The sequence below is a fragment of the Opisthocomus hoazin genome, chromosome Z, assembly GCF_030867145.1.
Source record: "Opisthocomus hoazin isolate bOpiHoa1 chromosome Z, bOpiHoa1.hap1, whole genome shotgun sequence".
Lineage (NCBI taxonomy): Eukaryota > Metazoa > Chordata > Aves > Opisthocomiformes > Opisthocomidae > Opisthocomus > Opisthocomus hoazin.
In genome coordinates this window covers 75,756,093-75,775,955 of record NC_134454.1, presented here as the reverse complement: position 1 = coordinate 75,775,955, position 19,863 = coordinate 75,756,093, and the positions used below count along the sequence as shown (strand labels likewise).

Sequence of the window (19,863 nt, the reverse complement as noted above, 5' to 3'; positions counted from 1 at the left end):
TATTCTCCAGCTCACTTGGAGAGCTTGTTTGGTGACTCCTTCACTGGTTTAGCAGTTTCTGCATATTTTTAGAAGTACAGAACTGAAGAGATGTATAAACAAGAAACAAAATCACTGTAAGCAGAAAAGTAAATACAATGTTGTCAGCTCAACATTGTTTATCTACAGCAGAGTCCTCATTAGCTTCTTGTATTAGAGATACTTTTACGATGTGTAGTCTTAATATGTGTAAGAGTGCACCCCTCCTGATTAATGGGTTCTTTGCATGGGACCAAAGTCATTGCTTCCATTACCAGTTTCATCAAAGCGTTTTGGACAATACTGAACTTTCTGTGCCTGATGGGCTGGAAAGGAAAATGCCCGGTTTTGTACAGAATGTGTTTCATTTTATTTTTATATAAATTGCTTCCTTGTTCTTTATGATCAGCGCTGATCTCCATGCCTTCTTAGATATTCACGGGATCCAACTGCGGAGGATATTTGCAGGTGGGATCACCACTGAAGCAGATTTTCAGAGTATGTACAAATAATAGATTTATTGCACCTCCCTTGTCTGCAGGTTCCCACCCAGTGGGCTGCAGAGGGGAGTAGGCTGCATTGTGGTTTTGCACTGCTCTACTGGGTTTGTGTGGTAAGGTTTTGGTAGCTGGGGGGCTGCAGGTGTAGCTTCTGTGAGAAGCTGCCAGAAGCTTCCCCTGTGTCTGACAGAGCCAGTGCCAGCCCGCTCAAGATGGACCCGCTGCTGGCCAAGGCCGAGCCCATCAGCGATGGTGTTAGCACCGCTGTGATAGCATAGTTAAAGGGAAAAACCCCTGCATAATGGCAATTGCATCAGGATAGAGGTGTGAGACTGTGTGGGAGGGACAACTCTGCAGACACCAAGGCCAGTGCAGAAGGAGGGGGAGGAGGTGCTCCAGGCGCTGGAACAGATTCCCCTGCAGCCCATGGAACAGAGCATGGTGAGGCAGGTTGTGCCCCTGTAGCCCATGGAGGTCCACGGTGGAGCAGATCTCCACCTGCAGCCCGTGGAAGGGACCCCACGCTGGAGCAGGGGGATGTCCGAAGGAGGCTGTGAGCCCGTGGAGAGCCTGCGCCAGAGCAGGCTTCTGGCAGGACCCGTGGTCCCATGGAGAGAGGAGCCCATGCCAGAGCAGGTTTGCTGCAGGGCTTGTGACCCCGTGGGGACCCACACTGGAGTAGTCGATTCCTGAAGGACTGCACCCCGTGGGAAGGACCCACACTGGGGCAGTTTGTGAAGAGCTGCCTGCCATGGGGAGGACCCCATGCTGGAGCAGGGGAAGAGAGTGAGGAGGAGGGAGCAGCGGAGACAACGTGTGATGAGCTGATCACAGCCCCCCTTGCCCGTACCCCTGCGATGCTCAGGGGGAGGAGCTGGAGAAATCAGGCGTGAAGTCAAACCTGGGAAGAAGGGAGGGGTGGGGAGAAGGTGTTTTAAGATTTGGTTTTATTTCTTATTACTCTACTCTGATTTGATTGGTGATAAATTAAACTGATTTCCCCAAATGGAGTCTGTTTTGCCTGTGATGATAATTGGTGAGCAATCTCTCCTTGTCCTTATCTTGACCCATGAACCTTTCGTTGTATTTTTTGTCCCCTGTCCAACTGAGGATGGAGAGTGATGGAGCAACTTTGGTGGGCATCTGGCATCCAGCCAGGATAAACAATGACAACATGGTGCTACCAGATTAAGAGAGTTTTCATGCTGAATTTTAAGAAGAGGTAGTTCTGCCCTGAACTGGAGCGGTAGCTATGAATACCCAAAGAGTTTTATCCTTTTCTGTTTTATAGTCTCAGTGTGACCTTTGTATCTGTATAAAGACAGAAGTGTTTAGACCGGTTTTAGTAGCCATTTTTAGTGTGCCTAATACATGATGTTCTGTAAAGTCTTGCAAAATACCTAAAGTACACATTCATCTCAAAATAATTTGTTGGTAAAACAGGGATATGTATTGCAACAGTTGTGATCAGCTGGAAAACCATTTTGATATAGTGCTACAGCAGGATTGTTTCAAAGCCATGACATCTCCTGCATCTCAGTGGCATAAACATTGCTTGTGTCAGACCCCACAGTTACTTTGTCATGGTTATGCAGGGGAAGTTCAGTCCAAAAATGGACATTTTTTCTTTGTCAGATTATGTGAAATTTGGACTCTGGCAACTAGAAGTGACTCTGAGTCCCCAGCAACACATCAATAAGCTGCAAGCTCAGGAGTGGTGACAGTGAACTGTGAGGACTGCCACACTGCATGAGATGCTCCTTTCTGTCTTGTGCTCTGTCCTCCCCAAGAAATAACTCTGCGCGTGGGGCAGGGCTGGCCCAGGTTTTCCATTTCCTCTTGGCTCCCAGTTTAACCAGGAGGCAGCGCGGTCCCTGGCAGGGTGAGCACCACGTGCCTGGTCGTCGCACGGTTTTGTTGCAGCAAGGGCAGGATGCAGCGATGTGGTGAGTGGTTCCTGCACGCTCCCCAAACCATCGTTTGGCTGCTGAGCAGTCTGAGACTGCTCGCAAAGGCAGTGCTACGTGCTGATGGCACTTATGCCTGGTTCCCAAGCACGCCTTGTGGCACCGTTTTTGTTCAGTTATGGGAATTCCTTGTCTTCTAGAGAGAATTGAACAAGGAGGATGGAAATAGAGACCTCTCCGGCTCTTTGCTCTGGTTTTCCCTGGCTCCAGTTAGTATTTACTCTTCCAGTGACAATTTGTAGGCCGGTGTAACTGAGGTCAGTGTTTGGCTCTCTGTGTCTCTTTCGTCATCTGTAAACTGGAGATAGTAGTGTTTAGTAGGGCTGGGTGAATAATTCATGGCATGGCTCCTTGTTAAACAGATGTTGCCTCTCTGTTTGCAGATAGTCTGCAAATGGATTGCATTTTTTTTCAAATTTGTTATTCCTAATTATTTGCCAAATACTTTCTGCAAATAATTTTACTGGCCTGCAGTGCATTCGGAATATGGATTTGAAGCCTGCCTTATATGAGTATTTGTCAGTACTGGTTAAAATATTTTTTTTCAGCAACTATGCCTCACAGCAAACTCGTCTTGTAGGGCCTCTCTAGCAAGTAGTACAAGGATGGCATGAACATATTAAGAGTGAATGTTTAGGAGTTATTTTTTTGCTTTACTACCGTTGCAGCTCTAATACTAATCTGCCTCACTGGGTACTGTGAAGATTGGAAAGATGTTTTCTGAATGTGAAATGCTGCATAAGTAGACAGTGATACCCCAGCCCTGGCTGTTCTTCCCTGCCTCTCCTTTGGTGACTGGATGGTACGTGGTGTTGTGTGGCCCAGCTACTGCTGAACGCAGGGCTGGAGGTGTGCATGAGAGGTGGCACTGTGCTGTGCTCAGAGCCCCTAAACCAAGCAGGGATCCATGAGATGAAGTCTCTGCTAATAAATAGAATGAGTGAATGCCCAGAGAGCAAGTAGCGTGGCATCATTAGACTCTCATCCATATGGCTGAACTCCTTTCCTTCCCAAAAGATGTCCATACTGACTTACAGACATGGTCTGTGAGCTATGCTATCCTCAAAACGTTTCCAAGCAGACTTTCCTTGGAGTCTGAACTTTTGCTGTGGACTATACAGACAGTGTGGATGTGTGGATATTCCTGTTTCTGGATCCTGGATAGTTTGCAGCATCTCGGGAACACATTTAAAAGCCTGCAGGTTGCTCAACTGCATTGCCTGAAGCACTGGGTGGTTATTTGTTTACTTGAAGATCCATTTAGGATGTGCTCAGCTCCTTGGTGCCGCTTCCCTGGGAGCCAGGGGAAGGAACGCTTTGGTGGTGTCCCTGGAAAGAGTCTGGGAGGGGATTGCAGCTCCCGGTTTTACCCTCTGAGAGAAGTGACAGACTGGGAGGGAAACTGGGAATCTCACTGGTGGCTTGTGTTTATGGAGTAGGAGCCTGTTAGGGCAGACTGTCATTCTTGTGCATGCTCCCATTAACTTAGGTTAAATCATTGCAGGGAATGCGTACAATTCATGCAGGTAGAGCTCTGAGTATGTTTTCTCTGTAGCAAAGTCCTGTTAGGGCTACATGAGCTTACTGAGGATGTTATAATAGTGAATTAGTCTTCAGAGTTGCTTTCAAGTTGGGCTGATAAACAAGATCCTTGGAGTGTGTAGAAAATACAAACCCCTAGCTTACAACAGGTAATCCCTGTTTCTGAAGGTGTATTGGATTTTTTTTCCCCCACTGTGTTGTTTCAACAATAAAAGGAAGAAAAAAGTTCTTGATGAGGAGCCCATCGCATGCAGTCTGTGTGCAGCCTTGCCCAGGAGACAGTCTGCTGGGAATTTTTTTAGGTAAGAATGGCTGAAGCTTCAGGCATCGGGTCTGAATAGTGAGAGAAGTTAGGGTCTTTTAAACTTCATTTATAAAATTTATGTATTTATTCTTTCATGATTGCACCTAGCACTGTCCAGGATTTCTTTTAGCACTGAAGAGAAATAAATAGATAAAAGGGCCAGGAAAACAAAGTCAGTGTTAACCAAGAGATGTGGACCTCGACTGGCTACCCTTGCTCACTCAAATTGAGAAACATAAACCAAAAAGTTTCCCAGCAGTAGGAAAATGCACGGTCAGTTTGAAAAGGACCAGAATGTCAGTTCTGCTCTTGTTTTAACTACTTGGGTATTGATGTAGATTAATGCTGTGCAGACGGTGTAAGCTGTTAAGTTTTGTATTTAGCTTCAAATCAAATATGTTGGTGGAAGTGACAAGTGTAAATCTGATGTAAGCTTTCTTCACATCTAAAAATGACCTTTACAGTAGCTTGTTTTTGCTTGATATTTTGTCAGAGCTAGTGGAAAAAAAGAGTAAAAAATGTTTTCTTAGCCTTTACTTAAAATTTTCATAGGTAAGGGCATGCTGAAAAATAAGTATAGTAAAATGTTGCCTTGAAAAAAACAAAGTTGTTAAAGTGTCTGAATCAGTTCTCTGTTGCAGTTATTAGGTGGGTTTGGTTTCAAGAGCATGCATGATGGTGGTACAGAGAAGTTCTGTTAATAACCTTGCTAGGGTTACGGTGCAGACATGGTCCTCTGCCTGCCCCTTTCTCAGACAGTAAATGCAGTTGCCAACATGTTGCTAGAGATGTGGATCTCAGGGTTTCCTTCTTCTCCAGCCTTTCTTATTCACAGTAATTGAATTAACCATTGATTGTACTGAAACGCCAACCCGTACCATGAGAGGAGAAGGAGACAGATAGGTTCTGTGAGACCAGTATAACTGTATAAAAATGCCCTCCTACCACTGTAGGTGGTGAGAAACGGGGTTGATCGTGGCAGCATTGAAAGCGTGGTGGCAAGAGATCCCATTGCCGTAACCTGCGTCTGGAGAGGGGCAGGTGGGAAGCGAGGGGTCCTTTGTGCTATTCTCATCAGGCTAAACTTGCTCCTTATTTACATCATTGCCCTTCCCATCCATAGATGTCATGAAGGAATTGAGTTTGAAGAGGCTAGTGGTGACTGGGACATCTCTCAGTGGCCCATGAAGAGGGTCTCTTGGCCTGTGCCAAAGCAGCAAAAGGCTGAAGAGTAGGCATGTTTTGGTTGTGGTTTGGTTTTCCTCACACCAGGGTGTTGCTGTTGGATGTGAAGCCGGGGCAGGGGCTGCAGTGAGGAGGGGGCTGAAGATGTCCGTGAGGTATCCTGAGCTGGTCAACAGCTGCTTGCCACTGAGAGACGGGATGTTCCCGTTCGCCTCCTCTCTCCTGGTGTCCCACTGCTGCCTTGGAGGGCAGAGTTGGAGAGAGAAAGGGTGCACCCAAGTCAAATCTGAGTAGTAGGCTATGTTTGACAGTTTGGAACAAGGGCAGCACACATCTGTTCTTCTCCAAAGCCATACCTGCCAGGTGGCTAAATGAGAGTTTTGGTGTCCTGTGACTTCTTACTCAATGTCATTTTGCTTTGAGCAGATAGGCTGGGGCCTCCTCTTGATATACTTCTGGATTCACTGAATTGCACAGCGTTCAGCGTGCAATGGAGGATGCCAAAGCAACACGCAAGCACCGTCACGGGATATACGGTAAGTGATCCTCTGTGCTGCTAGTAGAGGTTGCAATACCCTGCATGGCCTCAGACTACGCACGTGGCATGGCGAAGCAAGCAGGAGACCCTGCTCTCATAACAGATCATGCTATGCCCAGAACGTGGTCAGGGGACAGTGGGCTTGAATGGATTGAGCTGTAACCTTAAGAAACAAGCCGTTCATGTTTCAGAAGCAGGCTATGATGGGAATTTGGGCTGGATGCCAAGGGCTTGTAGTGGATATGGATTGCTTTTCTGTTGTGATTTTCATGCTAGGATCTCGGTGCTCTCTGCAGCTGATAAAACAGTAAAGTAGAGCAGAGCAGGTCAATATTACACTGTGCAAGTAAAGGGAGATCCATGGTGATTTCAGCACTGTTCAGATCCTTTGACTTGTACTTCCAGCCTGAGGATTGCTTTAGCAGGAATAGCTTTTCCAAACTACACCTCTAAACCTTCCCAGAGTGGCAGCAAGTACAGGGCAAGGACAGTTTCGTTTCTCTTCCACTGATAGATACTGTACTGCATAGCATCCCTGGGAGCCCAGCCACAGCCTTAAATATCAAAAGAGACTTTTTTTTATTCACTCCTACCTCTGTGGTGAATTTCCCTTACAGAAGTCAGGTGATTTTCCTGCTTTACCCAGCAGTTTTGTAGGGGAGGCTCTGACCACCTCCAAGCCTCTGCCACATTACCTTCTGCCTGTTGGGCAAAACGGAGTGGCTAACCTAAACTGGGTATTGTGTTTTAGTGTGCAAGCGGAAAAACAGTGAGCACCAATCTGCCATTTATTCACGTGTATTAGATATTGCTCTGACAGGTGTTCCATGGCAATGAAACACAGTCCCAAAATGGAAGTTAGTCAGCTGGGAATTAGCACCAAGATGTGAGATATTGATTAAAATTGATCGTTTTCCCCTTTAATAAAAAACAAATAGCAGTTGTTTTTGTTCCCATTTTCTGTAGAATGATTTGAAATTTTGAGAAAAAAAATCCAAAATTCAGTTTTATGTAAAGAAATGGGAAGCAGAAAACTTCTGACTATATTTATTATTAACATATGCTAAAGAAGTAAGAAGATGCCCTGACATGTATTTCTGGTACTCACGCCACTTCATACTATAGTCTTGTAAATGACACTAATGTAGCCCAGCTGCAGGGTTGTTTTTACTGTTATGAAAGTGCTTGTCATCTAGGACACTGAGAAGCACTTGCTGTGGCCAGAACCTGCCTCAGCCGGGCTCTGTGTGTAGTGGGGTCCATTCTTCTGCATGAAAACAGGGGTGTGGCCAGTAAGTGGCTCTTCTGTAGATCATGATATATTTGAAACGGTTGCGTTACTTTATAGTCACAAATCATTAAGTAGTTTTCACTGTTCATGCAGTACATCAGGCATCCAAGCCTCAGTTTATGTTTAAGCCTTGAGCTGATGTGTGACATGGTGGTAAAACCAATGACAAACAGCATTGATGACAGTGCTATACCCAAACCATCTTCACTTCATGTTAGCTTTCAGCCCTCAGGCATGTCAGGGTCTCTGTGCACATGACAAAAGGCATGGAGAGACAGTGATGGTACAGTAATTTTTATAATGACATAATCGTATAATGCCTGTATCTTCCTTGTATGAAGTAAAATGCCTAATCTGTGCAGACCCGTCCCACAGATCTTCAGCTGTCCAAGCTGACCATGGGCAAATGATGCACAATTAAAGCTGTCAGTTCGAGTCTGACCTGAAAGCTAGGCAGTGTTTCACCTCAGTTCAGCATATATAGTGCAAGATGGTGTCCTTTGGTCCTACTGACAACTTCTGGCAAATATGAATGGAATGTTAAAGGGCCTTAGCTTTTTATGCTTTTGTAAAGGTATAGGATCATAGGCTCAACTGCTGTCCACAATGTGATAACAAATGCACATGTTTTTAAGTAATTCTGAAGCATTGTGTTACTGCTTTAAGCAGCTTGACTATATCTTCTTCCGAAGGTGTTTTACTCAGAGGTTGAAGATGACAAAGCAGTTAAACAGCTCTCACACGATGTTCCCTTGAGTTTGGATATGCTTAGCATGGTAAGTGTTTGTTTTCATCAACAGCCGGAGCACCGGAGTAGAGCTTGCGAGTGGGAACTTGCAACTGTCTAGTTGCTGCTGGTTTGTGAATTACACTGAGGATCCAAGCCCCAGATCTGCTCTGGGTATTGAGCAAAAGGAAATCACAATGTTTTTCTGTAATCTAATCAATATGATACACTTTTGCTCCTTGTTGAGACTTGCTTTCGTCTTCCTGATACTGACCTTTGGCATATACTAAAATAGAACTTTTAATTTTGCATAAGCGTTTTCTGTGCACTTCCATACATGGAAGGGGAAATGCACAACTCTAAGCACAGAGTTGCAATGTCAGTGTATGTGTATTGCAGTGCCTGACACTGTGTGTGAGTTAAAGGAGACAGGGTTTTCAGTGTATTTTCATGTCTGTGTGAGACTGTGACCTCCTGAAATGCAGAATTTAAAGTTTAATAGTTCTTCTTTAGTTGCAGTTGTGCAAGTCCATCTCCCAGAACATTCCCACAGCTTCTGATGTTTTTGTTATTAAAAGCACTACTTTTCCTCCTAGCTTCCCATTTCCCCCCCTTTCCTTTAGTTCTGTTTTTCCTTTTATCGCTCCTTTTCTTTCTTATTTTGCTTTGTTTCACACTCTCCTTCTCTTTCCTCTTTCCCCTTTCCCTTTTTCTGTCCAATTTTCCCTTCCTTTTCCATTCACAAATGAACACTGCCCATCCTCTTCTGCTGCATGGCTGAGCAATTAGTGCCAAGATGAAAGTAATTAATTCCTCCGTGCTTCTGGATGGTTTATGTACTGTCTGCTTTTAAAGAGTATTCTTGAAATGTGCTGGTGCTTCCTTAGTGTGGAGAAGCTGCTCTTAATGTTCAGCAAGGAAGAAACAGAGATTTTCCAGCCTCTGCGTGGGCAGAGAGCGAAGGAGTGTTGCAGGTTGGGTGCTGTGAGGGGAGTGCTTTCATTCCACTCTCTGCAAAGGGCAGTCTGTCCATGAGACAGCAGTGTTACCAGCACAGAAATCAAAGGCTTATGTGTGCACACAGAGTATCAGACTTTTTTTCCTCCTTTCTCTTCTAGTTGTCTTCATTATTCATTATTTCCTTACCCCTCTTCCTTCAGCCTCCCCACCTGATGTTCAATGATACGCATTCACTGATATTTCCTGATCCCTGCTGGGCAGTGCTCAGAAACCTTCCTCGTGAGAAGTGTGAGTGAGAAGGACACTCAGATTTCCTGCAGTTTTCTGCTCCTCTGGTTGCCAGTCCTGACTTCTGCAGGTTTCTGGGATCATGGCAATGAAAGAATCCTGTTGCCACAATACATTATTTCTTTATTTATGGATTATTGTCTCCCTTCTGATCTTTATGTCTGTATTCTTCACTTTCTTTTTTTCCTGAAAAAACATTCTTCTTAGTAGTGCCAGCAAAGATCAAACAGCACATTGTTTTCTTATATTAATCTTGACAGCAGTAATTCTTATTCACTGGGAGAACAGGGTTTGTATCCCAATACTTACACAGATAAATAACAGCCACATACACTACTATATGCTGCAGCATTGGCCTTGTTTTAGTTCCCTGACCCTTTATTTATGCGGTTTTGCCATCACTTTTTAGTACGTTACTTCATTAACAAGTCTTATTTTGCTTTTTCTCAGGGTCAACTTGAAGGACAAGCAATTTTTGTAAGTATTGCTTCACATGCAACTTGGTTGCAGCTGTGATTTAAAATGAAATCGAGTACTTCTGACCTGGTCTTTCCACAGATTCACACACAAAAGTTGATCTGAAATGTTGATTCTACTTAGCACTTACACAGGATCTATTGTAGTCAGGATATGGCAAATAGTAGCTAAAGCTCAAAATCCAGAGGTGAAGAAGTTGGACACATGTATCTATAGCAGCTACCATTTTAGCAATGGATGAACTTTGCTATTGGTCATCATAAGTATTTATGGATGTCTTGTTTTCTGGAGGAAATTTGTATGAAATTGAGCTATATCCAGGCAGTGAAGACTTACAGGGGACAGGGACAGATGGGTAGTCAGACACAGAGTGACAGGGAAGAACAAAGAAGTCTGGCAGTGGGAGAGGAGATGGAGAGGAAGAAAGCTGAGCTGGTCCAGCAAGAGCTGAGGAGGAGGAGCGAGGTAAGAGGCCAGGAATGGCACACCCAGGAGGAAGGAGTGGGAGACTAACTACTAGTATAAAACAGGACTGAAAGAAATACCAGCTCTCTTGATGGCTTTGCAGCTGGTGAATTACTCAGATTAATTATTTCCAGTCGTGCACTCTGTCCAGACTGCTTCCTATGAGCAGTAAACAGATCAGGCTTGTTGTGAGGGGGGAAGCAAGCAGGAGATGCTTGGGTTTGGGTAGGGTAAGAGCAGCGATTTCAGTATTTAACTGAAATCTTTGACATCAACAACCTCTTGCAAACTTTTGTCTCTGAGATCTGTTCTAGGAATGAAGAAATCCCACAAAGTTGGTGGATCTCACACAGTTTTCCTGGTCTGAATCAAGGGAAGTTTGGTTGGACTGTAGGAGGCTGATGTCGGATGAGAACTCAGGATGCGTTTGAACCAGGACTATCTGGTTCAGTCCCAGCTGAGCTGAGTCTGGATTATGGCATTTCAGAGTTGAGGTTCCATGCTGGGCCCTTTTCTTCTGCTTGATAAAAATAACACTTCTGAGGGTACTTGCAGAGAAGTATGACTGACTGGGATTAATCAGCTCCCAGCTGTCATTAATCCTCAGGAAGTGGTGTTCTCGCTGAAATGCTTTCTGTTATATTCATACCAAACTCAGCAGAAATCTGCAATAGTTTTGTGGTCAAGTCTGCATAGTTCATGTTTCCGTCACTAAGGCTTCTCTCCAGGTGCTGGGTACGACCCTGCTGCTTTCTCAGAGGCTTCGCTGCACTGTGTGAGACTGTGGTAGCAAGAGCTGAACTGGGTCGCCTGTTTCTGTGTGTGCGTGCCTGCATGTGCCTATGCGTTACCGAAGTGGATAATGTTATTATAGTTGTATTGTGTCATCTCATAACAGAGAACACAGAAGTGAGAACAGCCAGGAGAAGTGCAGATGCAGTACAATTTAATAAGGCAGTTGTTCTACTGGGCATAATATTTAGGAAGTTGAGCACAAATATTTAAAAAAAGATAAAAACAAGAAAAATAAGCAGGCTTTAAAGGTGGGAGGTTTTAGGTCAGGCACAGAGCCCTGGAGAGCAATAGTGCTCCCTGTCAAATCACCAAACACGCCAGTACAAACCTGAGAGTGACCAGCTGAGGCCAGTAGTGCAGGGAAGGAGTTGTCAGGGGATCAAATGTCATTAAAGCCAGATCAGTTTCTGCAGCTGCGCTGTAATCCAGAGTTTGGTGGTTTTTTTGGATTAAAACAAAGCAAAACAGAACAGAAAGCAGGTTTTATTTGGAAAATAATTTGTAATCCAGGTTCCTGTGAGACGGCTTACTGCACAGCGCCACAAACAGTTTCAACAGACGTGGAGGGAGAGCAAGCTGTGTGGCAAGGCAGGGAGTGATATATGGTTTCTATGTACACCTGACTCCTCTAACACAGAAAAGGCATTGCATTGCTTCACTCCACTCAAGGATGTGAGATTCTGGTGAAAACACTGAGTGTCATTTTGCAGGGTTTTAGCAAGAGTCTTGTGTAAGACAAGAAAATGTGGTTGGTGCCTAGTAAAGCCTCACTGGCAATGTAGTGTCCAGTTTTGGATATCATGCTTCAAAATATAGAGGCAATCTGAGTGGAGAGAAAGACTACAGAAATGATGGGGAGCTAAACTCTTCCATATACCACCGAAATTCCTTATCAGTGAGGCTGCCCTGCCTCTCCTGAGATGGAGAAAATTTGAGTTTAAGAACCTTCTTCTAAATACAAGCTTTTGATCTTGATTGGCCTTGCAGTCAATGAGATTTGTTCGTTTCAGTTTATTGTAGACTTGGGTATGGAGGCAATAATATGAGGCAAGTACATCAATATCGCACTCTCTGCAGAGGCCAAGTTCCTGAATAGTGTGAAAGCAATAAAACTCATAATGAAGATTTTTTCTCATAAGAATGAATGTAATAAAGATGAATGCTGGCAGGAACAAATGCAGTTTAAGTACAGGCAGACAGCATGTACAGCATGGAGGATGGAATGGCAGGAGCAGAATCATCAGTATTGTCATCGGGAGGAGGTGCTGGATTTTCAGCAACTGGCTTTTCAAATCACATTTTTAAAGATCTTGGTCACTTTAGCTGCTAGAAACTGAAAGATCGAGAGAAATCTTTCGGTGTGAGTGTTCTTGCTGACTCTTTCTGGGCAGTTGCTTTTCCAGCATTGTTATCATCTCTCTCAGATGAATCCAGATCATTCAAGCAGATCAAGGGTGAGTAATGGAAAAAATGGATAATGGTGAGGTGGTCCATGTTAATAGGAAATCAGTGATGGAGCTCCAAAACCACAGCTAGAGAAATGACAGATGGCAGGGTGTTGCCGAACAATATTGTAGTAATAATACAAGTTCCCCAAAGAATAGAGAGGGAGAGTTTGTCCAGAAGACCGTCATAAGGAAATTTAGCAGTTAATAAAATTTTGGGATTGTTTACTGTTTTACTGCAACTGGAAATGCAGATTTAAAGTCTATTCCAGTATGTGGAGAAAGGAGATTTCTGCATTTTCACATGCACTGTGAATAATGTTTTTAATATCAGAGAATGAAAAACAGAAGAAAAATCTGTGTAAAAGAGTTTTTTATAAGTGCTTTTTTTCACATGAAAACAGTCTGTGGTGTAGAACCTGATGTTTCTGTTTACCTGTATATGCTGTCAAAACTTGTAGATCTGGGAATTGCGTCTCTCTACAGATTGGCTGCAGGTAAAGAATACTAAATTTATGTGCACACATACACATGCTCCATTAAAGAAGTGTCTGAAGCTGACCCATGCTATGTGTGCTAGCCAGTGATATAAAGTAATTTTTTGGTGAGGTTTGCTAATTTCTAGGAGATTGGAGCAGACTCCTCTGAACAGCATTTAGCAGCACAAGCTCTTCACCTGGAGGTTAGCATCAGCTCCCTTAGTTGTCTGTGGGTTAATCTTTCTGTGTTTGTGGCAGAAAGACAAGCAAGGGAAATGCTTATTTCAGGTCAAGGCTGATAGCTAGGCTAGGAAAATTGTAAGAGGTGATAGGACTGGTCTCTATGAGAAATTAAAGATCATCAGTTCACACTGCAGCGACTTGCTTCATTCTGAGGAGCTTCTACAGCCTCTGGATTTAAAAGAAAAACAAAACAAAAAAAAAGAAGATGCACCAGACGGATACTGAATGCCAGAAATTGGCTCAAGGGAGGGAATAGTACGTGACTTTGACTTCACCAGCAAAAAAGCGGGACAGAGAATGCAAACGATCTGCAACCTTGTGAGTTATGCTGAGAAACGGGTCCAGGTCATCCCTGTGGATTTCCCCCAGGGCGAAGCTGCAGCTTGAGAGGAAACACGTGGTGCTGTTTGTGTTTGTTTCTTCTGAACTGGGCTGGGGACAATCCTCCTGGGAGGTTACATGGAAAATGTCGTGCAAGGTCTCCAAATCCCAGCTAACAGCCCTGCCCCCGGTTACATGGAAGAGCTTTCACAATGTTCTTGTCTTGTATTCTTTTGACTCTGGTAGGAGGTTGTTATAGGTGATCTAAAGCCAGGCACTCCACACCGTGTTAGCGTTGGAGCATATGGCTGGGCAGGAAAAGGACGACCCAGCATGCCCAGAGACGTGACAACCTTATCCCAAGGTAACTGTATACATGGCTTTCTGTTGCAAAACTGGCAGGGCAGAGGTCTGTAACACAGCAGGTCACTCACACCTAAATCTCTGTCATGTGCAGTATCGTATAGTAATACTTTACTATTACTTTTCCACAAAGGTGGGGCAACTGGTAAAGGGAGAAATCTCTAAATTTGATTGCCAGGTCTGTGGGTGTTGGGTGTGGGTTAGCCCATCCACTTCTCTGATACAATTCCTTTGCACTTCTTCTGGCTTAGATAAGTGCATGCCCCCTGCACCGCCTTATCAGCCCCAGATCGTGGTCGTTTCTGATTCAGAAGTTGCATTATCCTGGAAGCCCGGAGTGAGCGAAGGAAGTTCTCCCATCCAATACTACACGGTGGAGTTCATCAGGCAAGTTTGCCAGTGGAGTCTGAATTTCAGTGTTTGTGCACTACAGGTTTTTTTTACCTAAACTACATTGTTAAACTGCCTATAGATTCTTCTTATGATTTATTTACTTACTGTGTATAGTACACTTAGTTTTCTTCTTGATGTGTGTTGAATTACCATGAAAATTTAAAGACAAAACCAGAAATAATCTAATTTGTTATAAAATCACCAATGAGTCATACCTTCTGATTGAAGAAAATAAAGTCTATAATTTGATCTGTTCCCTCTAATAAAGGCCTGGGTGTATGAAGTTGTAAGTTTCTCCTGTCATCAAACACTGTCAAACCATGCTGACAAAAGAGTGTGCGCTGGAGCAGTTCCCCTGAGTAGGAGTACCCTGGGCTGCTGTAGGGAATAATCTGGGGACTGCAAACTCAGTATGTCGGGCAGTTTTATCTGACAGCAGTCTTTTGGGTCTTGAGCTTGCAGGACTCAGACCTGCTTTGTTATCCTAATGCTGATCAGGTTTACATAGAATACTGGCCTTTCTGTGTAGATTTTTTTGGGAAAGTTAGGGTGTTGGTGGGGTTTTTTTTCTTCTTTTATGTGGAACTTTCTGAAATTTTCAGCAATAGAACTGAACTGTGAAAAGTTGCCAATCAAGTTGCTTTTGTAAGATGCATAGGAAAGGTTGGGAGGAGGTGGTTGTATCTGCATGTACAAACAAGTATTCATACCTGACTGTTCATATGCTTGTGTAAGCTAATATCTGCATACAAAGCTATTTATTTTCGTTTGCTTGCCCCTGTGTTTAACCTTACGCTGAATGCAAAATTCAACCTTTGGAAGTTTAATCCTTTGGGTGAACACTTGATGACAGGTTTTAGTTGAGACTCCTGGATAAGAAGAGAGAATTGCTGCTTCAACTGCTCTGAGCTCTAAAGGTCAAAAAATCATTCTTCAGAAAAACACATTTGTTTTTTAAAAGAAAAGTTGTTGTTAGAACAGACAGAAAGAAGTATTGGTTTTCAGTGTTCAAAGTACGGTTTCTATCGAGAAGACACTGATACAATGAAAAGGTTCCCAGGCTGAATGCCTACTTGCGAACTTACATTGCTCTTTGTGTTTGAATCACAGTGCCCCACATTTAGTGGGAAGCCATCCAATGTTCATTGCGCTGGGAGGGCTGAAGATACATTATGGCCATCATGTAAACTCTGCTGTAGCATTACCATGAAATTTGCCCGATGTCTGTTTTTCAAACATAGTCATTATCGGAGCCTTCCTCTTCTTGCCGTCTCTTCTCTCTCATTTTCTCAGTGGATGGGGAAGGGATTTTGTTGGATTGTGATTGACTGCACTTCTGTCACCTCTGTGCTTTTGCCAGAAGTGGAGCCTGCAGGCTTATGTACACCTCTTCACAGCACCAGGGGCCTGCTAATGGAAGAGGAAGTGGGCACCATCATCTCCATCTGATGCACTGAAAGTGCACCCTTGAATGTTTTTGTTCAGCCAGGGAGTGGAAAGCTGCCTTCACTGTTTCAGTGGAAAGATGCGAGTAATTGAAATTTCAGTGTTTCATTGGTTTTAGACTTTGGGAAAGAATTTGCTAACAGCACAATGTTTTGATTACGCTGTTTAGCTTGAGGTTTAGAGCTAAGCTGGAAGTGTATTTGTTAATTTTGGGATTATGCTCTCTTAGACTTGGAAGCTTGATTGTATGTTTGGAGAAAGTTCAATGAACCATAAGCCCTGATGGCAGTTAGAGGTAAAGATTTAACTTCAAGCTTCATTGTCTTTTGCTGCATATAATTACTATAAAATGTACTAACATGAGTTAAAGCTGTTAAATTAAACTAGTGTAAAAACAAAACAAAACAGTGTAAATAAATTTAGAATTAATTCCTCTTCTGTCAAAGAAATACATATTATTGTGTGCTTTTGCAAAATTAATGACTTTCTTATGGAAATCTGTGATTTCTCTTGGGTGCAGCACAAATATCTAGAATCTATGACATTATTTAAATAATTTCAGTCCCCTTAGAACTAACTTTGTGACTTTAACCCTATAAAAATGATGCTAGGAGACTGAGATGATGGAAAAACACTCTTTTGATTTGCTCAGCTGTGATATTTGGGATTAAAAAACCTCATGAAAATTCAGTACATGAATTGTTTGCATTACCAGAACCTAATCAGAACCAAAGCTAACCTGCAGTCTGTTTCTACTTGGGGTCTAAATGTGGGCTGTTATTTAGGCACTTTCATGGGTTTCCCTTGGGACCTTTTGGTTCACTGTAGGCCATGGACGGCTGGAGGCAGTTTCAGACGCAGGATGACTTGGGCTGACTCACTCTGTTCTGCTGTTGACTATAAGAGTATGCTAAGGAAATCCCAACTTGGCTAGATGCTGAAAATCAGGTGGGTGAATGTAGGTCCCACTGCTCACTGCACAGTTCATAGGGAATGTGTAAAACAACATGGCAAACCCAAAATAGCCAATGGGGTCTGTGAAAGCTTGCAGACTCAGTGTAATTAGTCTGTTGGTTTATGATGAGAAACATTTCATGACAAATAGCATTCTTATGAAAGCATCTAAAGTCAGACCCTGGACTTAAACATACTAGTTTCAGTGTTTTTCTTAAAGATACTATAAAAAAAAATTCTCTAAAATGTCTAGGATATTTTCACTCGAATACTCAAATTTTTAATCTGTTGAATGCCTACCCAATCTTCTAAGCTTGCAGACTAGCTTATCCAAATTTTTGTAGTCAGCTAGCATCTACAGAACCACAAGTGTTTCAGCAGTGTATCCTCTAAAAGGATTGGGTCATTTTTCATCTCCTTGATATGGAGATGGAGCCAACAGCTTTCAGTATTAATCTTGACATACAGGGGAAGTTTTTCAGTATCTCGGTAGTGTCATGAAACTTCTGCTGCAATGAACTAGCTAGAATCGGCTGGTAAAACTGGGGAGATTTGTCAGTATACAGGTGTTAGGGTAGAGCAGATTCAGCATATTGTTGTGGGCAGATTGATTAGTTTGAAGCCTTCCCCCCCAAAAAAAAAAGGTATGTCCCTGAATCCATTCCATGCTGAACTATCTGAACTGAAATGAACTTGGCAGTCATATTTGCTTTTGTTTGCAAAGAACCTGAAACAACAGATCTGACCAGGGAGATACCTCCTAACACGTAGCAAAAATACGTTTAATCCTGTTTTCCTGGTTAATGCGTGAAACAGATACAGCTGACAGAACATTTACCTCACAGTTTGTGAGGGTCAAATCCTTGAAAAGGTAATTAATGAAGAAAGAGGAGTGGAAGGTGTGGAAATCGGAGAGGAAGTGCTTAACAATGTTAGACAGCATCAGACGAATATTTAACAAAAAAATGAGGTTGGAAAATTGTCTACTTTTCCTTTCCTCGTAGCTGACTTGGCATATTGGTTGATATATTTTGTAGAAAGTGTCACAACAAGGCTAAATAATAACAATTACTAAAAATAGTATCCTGTGGAGCATTATTTTCTACAATGAGTATTTTCCATAGCAAAGAAGAATGTATTGTACTTGTCACTATATCTATTATTTGTAGGAATATTTTTTTAAAAATTTGTAGAGATGAATTTAGAACATGAGAGGAGTACAAACACAGCACAAAACAACAATCAAAAACCTTGTAAAAATTGGATTTCTAGCAGGTGCTTCACTCTGTTAAATCATTTCCAGGTGATTTTATGAGGAAGCTCAAGTGAGTATAAAATTTCTGTTCTCTGTATCACAACAATTTCCAGTCTGAAGTTGAATCAGTCCCCAGATTACAACATAAAGCAATAATCCAACTGTTCTGGGTACGTTGGGGCAGAATTCTGTCCTTGATTTATATCCATCCAATCATATTGACCTTACCCGTATGTTTATTATCTTAAAACTCTCTGACTTTGTCACTAGCCACATTCTTACCACATGGCATTTCTGCATTGGAGATGCACAGCTGTAACTTCAAGAGCAGAAAATGCCTGTGGAAGTTGTGTGGTTTCTCCACGCACAGATTGCAGCTTCTAGAGCAGCCCTGTGAGGTCTCGGCAAGAGACAGAGAGACCTGTGGCAGTCCAGGGAATGTAGTGCTGCAGAAAGATGGGAAAAGTGGTATCAAAATGAGCCCTTCCAGTGTAAAAGTTAGCACAAACTGAAATTTGACACAGAGAAGGACCATGGAGACAGTTTTCAACAAAATGTTCCCAGCTTGGAAAACACGGGAGCTGGCTGGCCCTGGACACAGTCACCAGCTGAGTTTATTGTGTTCCTCTCCCCATCTGTTTGCCATTTTTTCATCTTGTACTGATGTGTTCACGCAGGGAATGTTCTGGAGAAGTAGCAAAGGTCAAGTGATAAATCTCCTTCTTTCCCTGTCCTTCAGCTGCAGATGCTTACATTTTTGCAGGCATTTACTTTTATTATTCACTTCTGCAGAAGGAAGTTTTGCGAGAAACAGTTGGCGAAGTCGAAGGCTAGCCTACAGTTTGTGTTACCTCCTAAATCTTCGTCGGGTGCAATACCTCCTTTGGGTCCCTTTGCTAGAGGCCTGTCTTTCCATTTGGGCGCAGACATTGGCACGGTCTCTCTGTTGCAAAGAGATGGTGAGGCAGCTCTTGAGGCAGCAGGAATTCCTTGGACTGGAATTAAAGCCAGAAAAAGATGTGTACAGGAAAACTGACAACACTGCTAAGCAAGCATGTGGAAGGAAGCAATGTCAACAGCTTTCATTTGGAGAACACTATACATTTTCATTGTGGCCCAAGCATCAAAAGCTCGGAGAAGGGAAACAAGGAACAAGTAGCCAAAACAAATGCCCTCCTGTCTACCAGGAAATGGTGGTGAGGGGTGACTTATGATGATCTCTTTAGCTGTCATTATATCTTGTGCATTTCTCTGATTTTATTTTTATTTTTAGCGAGACAATGAAATGCTCGCATCCTGTGTGCCATTGTGCACAGGAGCCAGGCAGCGGGGAGCTGCTGCTTTGTCACTGCGTTTGCCCTGCTGGCACAAAGCAATGAAACCCCAGTGATCAATAAATCTTGTATTGACTGATAAAAGAAAACGTACATTAACTTTGGCATTTCCTTCAGGCTGCAAATAAACAAATGCAAAATGCCTGCCTTGTGCTATAATTTTCATTGCAAGACTGTTGGAGACATTTGCAGCTAGTCCTATGTAAACACTGGTAGATTCAGGGAGCACTTGGAGGTTATTTCCTGTAATAAATATCACAAGGACATCTTAGAAAAGGACACTGAAATAATTTTCTCTGAAAGTTATTTCTGTTCTTGTTTTACTTTTGTAGCTTCAATTTGGATATTTTGGGTGGCCTAGACTTCACATATACAGTTTTATTTTATTTGTATTTGTTTACCTTCTCATTCCTTTCTCTCTTTGATAAGAGGAGACCACTTTTAGAGAGAGTAGAAATGGTGTGAAAGCATCAGAATACTCTCTCAGACTATTTGAAATAGCCCTCCCGTTTCTGATGTCCGTCTGCCTATGAACTTAAATATTTGAGACCAAACCGCCATATGAATGTACTG

At 42.9% G+C, this 19,863-nt stretch overlaps 1 protein-coding gene across 3 annotated transcripts in view; it reads left to right on the top strand.

Annotated features, from left to right (window-relative positions):
• The window catches only part of EGFLAM (EGF like, fibronectin type III and laminin G domains), a 107,938-nt gene that overhangs the window by 44,284 nt on the left and 43,791 nt on the right, over positions 1–19,863 (top strand). For 2 of the 3 annotated variants that reach the window (XM_075410915.1, XM_075410913.1), the window contains exons 2-6: positions 5,943–6,052; positions 8,038–8,121; positions 9,771–9,797; positions 13,792–13,909; positions 14,160–14,295. In XM_075410915.1, coding sequence (XP_075267030.1) covers positions 6,014–6,052; positions 8,038–8,121; positions 9,771–9,797; positions 13,792–13,909; positions 14,160–14,295 — 404 coding nt within the window. In that variant the 5' untranslated portion in view covers positions 5,943–6,013. Of the gene's footprint in view, positions 1–2,424; positions 2,465–5,942; positions 6,053–8,037; positions 8,122–9,770; positions 9,798–13,791; positions 13,910–14,159; positions 14,296–19,863 lie in introns of those variants that run through there. The other variant, XM_075410914.1, reaches the window with a different exon arrangement.